The 3,126-nt window shown below is 36.1% G+C and overlaps 1 protein-coding gene across 1 annotated transcript; it reads left to right on the forward strand.

The window, feature by feature from the left end:
• Positions 1-874: 874 nt before the first annotated feature.
• Positions 875-3,126, forward strand: LOC133681461 (large ribosomal subunit protein uL5c-like). The gene is made up of 3 exons (XM_062104515.1): positions 875-1,200; positions 1,285-1,485; positions 2,577-3,126. The coding sequence occupies exons 1-3, from the start codon at positions 952-954 to the stop codon at positions 2,913-2,915; spliced, it is 789 nt and encodes a 262-aa protein (XP_061960499.1). The 5' UTR covers positions 875-951; the 3' UTR covers positions 2,916-3,126.

Raw genomic sequence — 3,126 nt, forward strand, 5'->3', positions numbered from 1 at the left:
AGAACAAAAAAATGAAATAAACAAGCCAGAAGGATAAATATTCAAAGTGTAAAAACTAATATTTATTTTTTTGAAAAAAAATTGTAAAGAAAAAAAAACTAAAAAATATAACAAGAAAATAAAGATAAGAAAATAATAATAATAAATAGGCCAAGTATAAAATGATAAAAATACTAATATAAAAAGAAAAAAAATACAAGAAAAGCTTGCTTCCTATTAAAAAAACAAAAAATTATAATTTTATCATTGCTATAATAAAAAAATTATAAAATTTACAATTATGTTATTTATACATGAAAACACCATTTTCTTTTAATCTAAATATAATAATTATTGCTTTGACTATTGAACAATACAAAGCAACCACTCTAGCAAAGATTCCTTTTTAACTTGCAAAATTATTCTGTATATTATCTTCTCCTTCCACCCTTATTTCTTGCTTCCAATAAGTGCTGGAGAAAAAGTCTACTACATGATGTTTCGCAATGTAAGAACTGTAATTTTAAGGTAACTTAACTGGTTAATTATTGAATTTGTTTTTTAATAGTTATGAATTTGATTTTTTTTTAAATTATTAGAATTTTATATAATTATTAATTTTAAAATTTATAAAATTAATTAGGATATATACAAAATATTCATAATAATAATAAAAAAAAAAACTGCAGCTACCACAGTCAAAGGACAGCACCGGCCTGAGAATAACTTTTTTTATCTCGACAACATTTATATTTTTCCCCTGAAGAAAAAGGCAAAATCGTAATTTGCCATCCCTCTTATCCTCTCACCTTGACAAAACAATTCCCAAAATTTACAACACACCCACGCCAGCATCAACCTAAATGGCACTTGCGTAAATAAGTTCAACCTTCGAACCCATTTCACAACCCCGCACACTAAACCCTACCAACAGAATCTCCGAGTCCAACCCCCTCCCTTCAAACCAGAAAAATGGCCACTCATTCGCTCTTACGCTCCTTGGCGGCGTCGTTTCACGGCCGATTCCCCACTCTCCCATCGCGCTTAACCGCACGAGCACCGTACGGAACCCAGAATGGGGTGATATCAGTGAGAACCACTGCAGAATTTGTCTTGGTGGACAAATCAGAAGCAGACAAAAGCATTCGGCTCAAAACCACATACCTTGAAACAATCGTCCCTTTGCTGTTACAAGAGTTCAGTTACACCAACATTGACCAGGTAACTCTTTAAAAATTTTCCAATTTACTGATAAAGTTATTCTAATTTGCAATTTGCTAAAATCTGGATTTCTCATTTCTTTAGGTTCCAAGAATTCAGAAGGTTGTGGTGAGTTGTGGGATTGGAGATGCCGCGCAGAGTTCTAAGGAGGTGGAGGCAGCGATAAATGATTTGGCTCTTATCACAGGCCAAAGACCCGTAAAGACGGGGGCCGAGAATGCGGTTGGTGCCTTCAAGAGTAGGGAAGCCCGACCACTTGGTATTTATGTTACACTCAGAGGAAATGTGAGCATTTTTGTTTTTTCTCTTTATCGAATTTTCTTGTTTATGTTCATGGCTGTGGCTACACATTTCATGATAAAGTTAGCTAGGAGTCTAAACTCTAGAGGCTACATGTTATCTGGACATCACAGCGCAAGATTTCTTCTTTTGTGTTTTGGAAGGGTGTTGTAGTTTTTGAGGGGGCTTTGAGGAAAATGATTTTAAAGATGGATCTGTCTGGAGAAGCTGCTTGGGTATAGTTGAAGTTACAGGTGCAAGGGTGAATGATGCTGCATATCTGGAGCTTCCTTATAGATAGAGAAGAAATGCCAGGATGCATAATTTTGTGATAATTATTTTCATGGCTGATTCGACGATGTGTGCTTTTAGTAGCGTGTAGATCAATGGTAGGGGCATTTAGCTTAGCCGATGATACTGGCTATTAGGGAAGGAAAAGTTATTGATTTTTGGAATTGAGCTTCTCACTTTGATTAGATGATGGGATTTCTCTTGTTTGATCCTCAGAAAAAATGCTTTTAAACTCCGATTCTAAACAGGATTTGAGGCTTACTGTCAAGTTTTGAATGATTGTATTTGAATTTTTTATTTATTTTGGTTTTCACTTCTGCACGAGGGAGATATAGTGATTGCTCAAGATGATGGATTCTTTGAGTATGACCATTCACTTCAATGATGGCAATGCTCCTCAAAGAGATTTTAGAAGAAACACGGTAGATATGATGGCTATGGTCCATAGGTAGAGTCTCAAGATGATCACCAATACTCTACTGTGGGAGATTTGTTCCTTTTCAGCTCTATGCTAGAGCTTGTTTTCAGTCTACTGTCTTTTAACACAATGGTCTGTGCTTCCGAGTAGGGCTTTCTTATCCTGTACACACTCCCATGCCACTTTGATTTTGAATCAACACATCATGTAATTTGTCAGCAATTGATCTTGTTGCTTGTATCCTGGTTTTACGTGCTGTTTAGATCAGATCAAATCATAACAGGTTCATCTCATTACCAAATTTGTATCCTGGTGCATTTTGCTGGTTGCATTCTTTTTAATTTTACATGGAAATTTTGTAACTTGGATCCTTGATTATATATTACAGATGATGTACTCGTTCTTAGATCGACTTGTTAACTTGGGGCTGCCTAGAACAAGGGATTTCCAAGGTGGGACCCCAAACAGCTTTAATCGACAAGGCAATTACAGCATTGGAATTAGCGACCAGAGTGTGTTCCCAGAGATTGATTTTGATGCAGTTGGTAAACACAGGGGAATGGATGTTTGCATTACAACCACAGCCAACACCGATCAAGAAGCGCAGAGACTCTTGTCTCTCATGGGTATGCCATTTATAGAAGGTGGTGGTGCCGTTCAGCCTCGCAAGAAGAAATCGAAGGCACACCACTCTGATTCAAAATCGAAGGAAAGGAGTAGGCGATGATTATATGAGTTATTATCCCCATCCAAGTCTCATCCATTTCCATGCAGTATTTGTTGGATCCCAAATTTGATGCAACAGACGAAAGATTTATCTAATCTGTTTCCCTCAAAATCTATTTTGGAGAACGAGTTCATAAAAAATCAAAGGAAGATCAATGTAATATTTTGCAACGCAACTTGTCGTTCTTCAAATGTCCATTATTCAGACTGCA

This window comes from Populus nigra, chromosome 2 (genome assembly GCF_951802175.1).
Source record: "Populus nigra chromosome 2, ddPopNigr1.1, whole genome shotgun sequence".
Taxonomy (NCBI): domain Eukaryota; kingdom Viridiplantae; phylum Streptophyta; class Magnoliopsida; order Malpighiales; family Salicaceae; genus Populus; species Populus nigra.

Coding starts and splice junctions, on each gene's coding strand:
- LOC133681461 (XM_062104515.1), top strand. CDS start 952: ATGGCCACTCATTCGCTCTTACGCTCCTTGGCGGCGTCGTTTCACGGC. Junction 1,201..1,284: donor GTTACACCAACATTGACCAG/GTAACTCTTTAA, acceptor TCATTTCTTTAG/GTTCCAAGAATTCAGAAGGT. Junction 1,486..2,576: donor ATGTTACACTCAGAGGAAAT/GTGAGCATTTTT, acceptor TATATATTACAG/ATGATGTACTCGTTCTTAGA.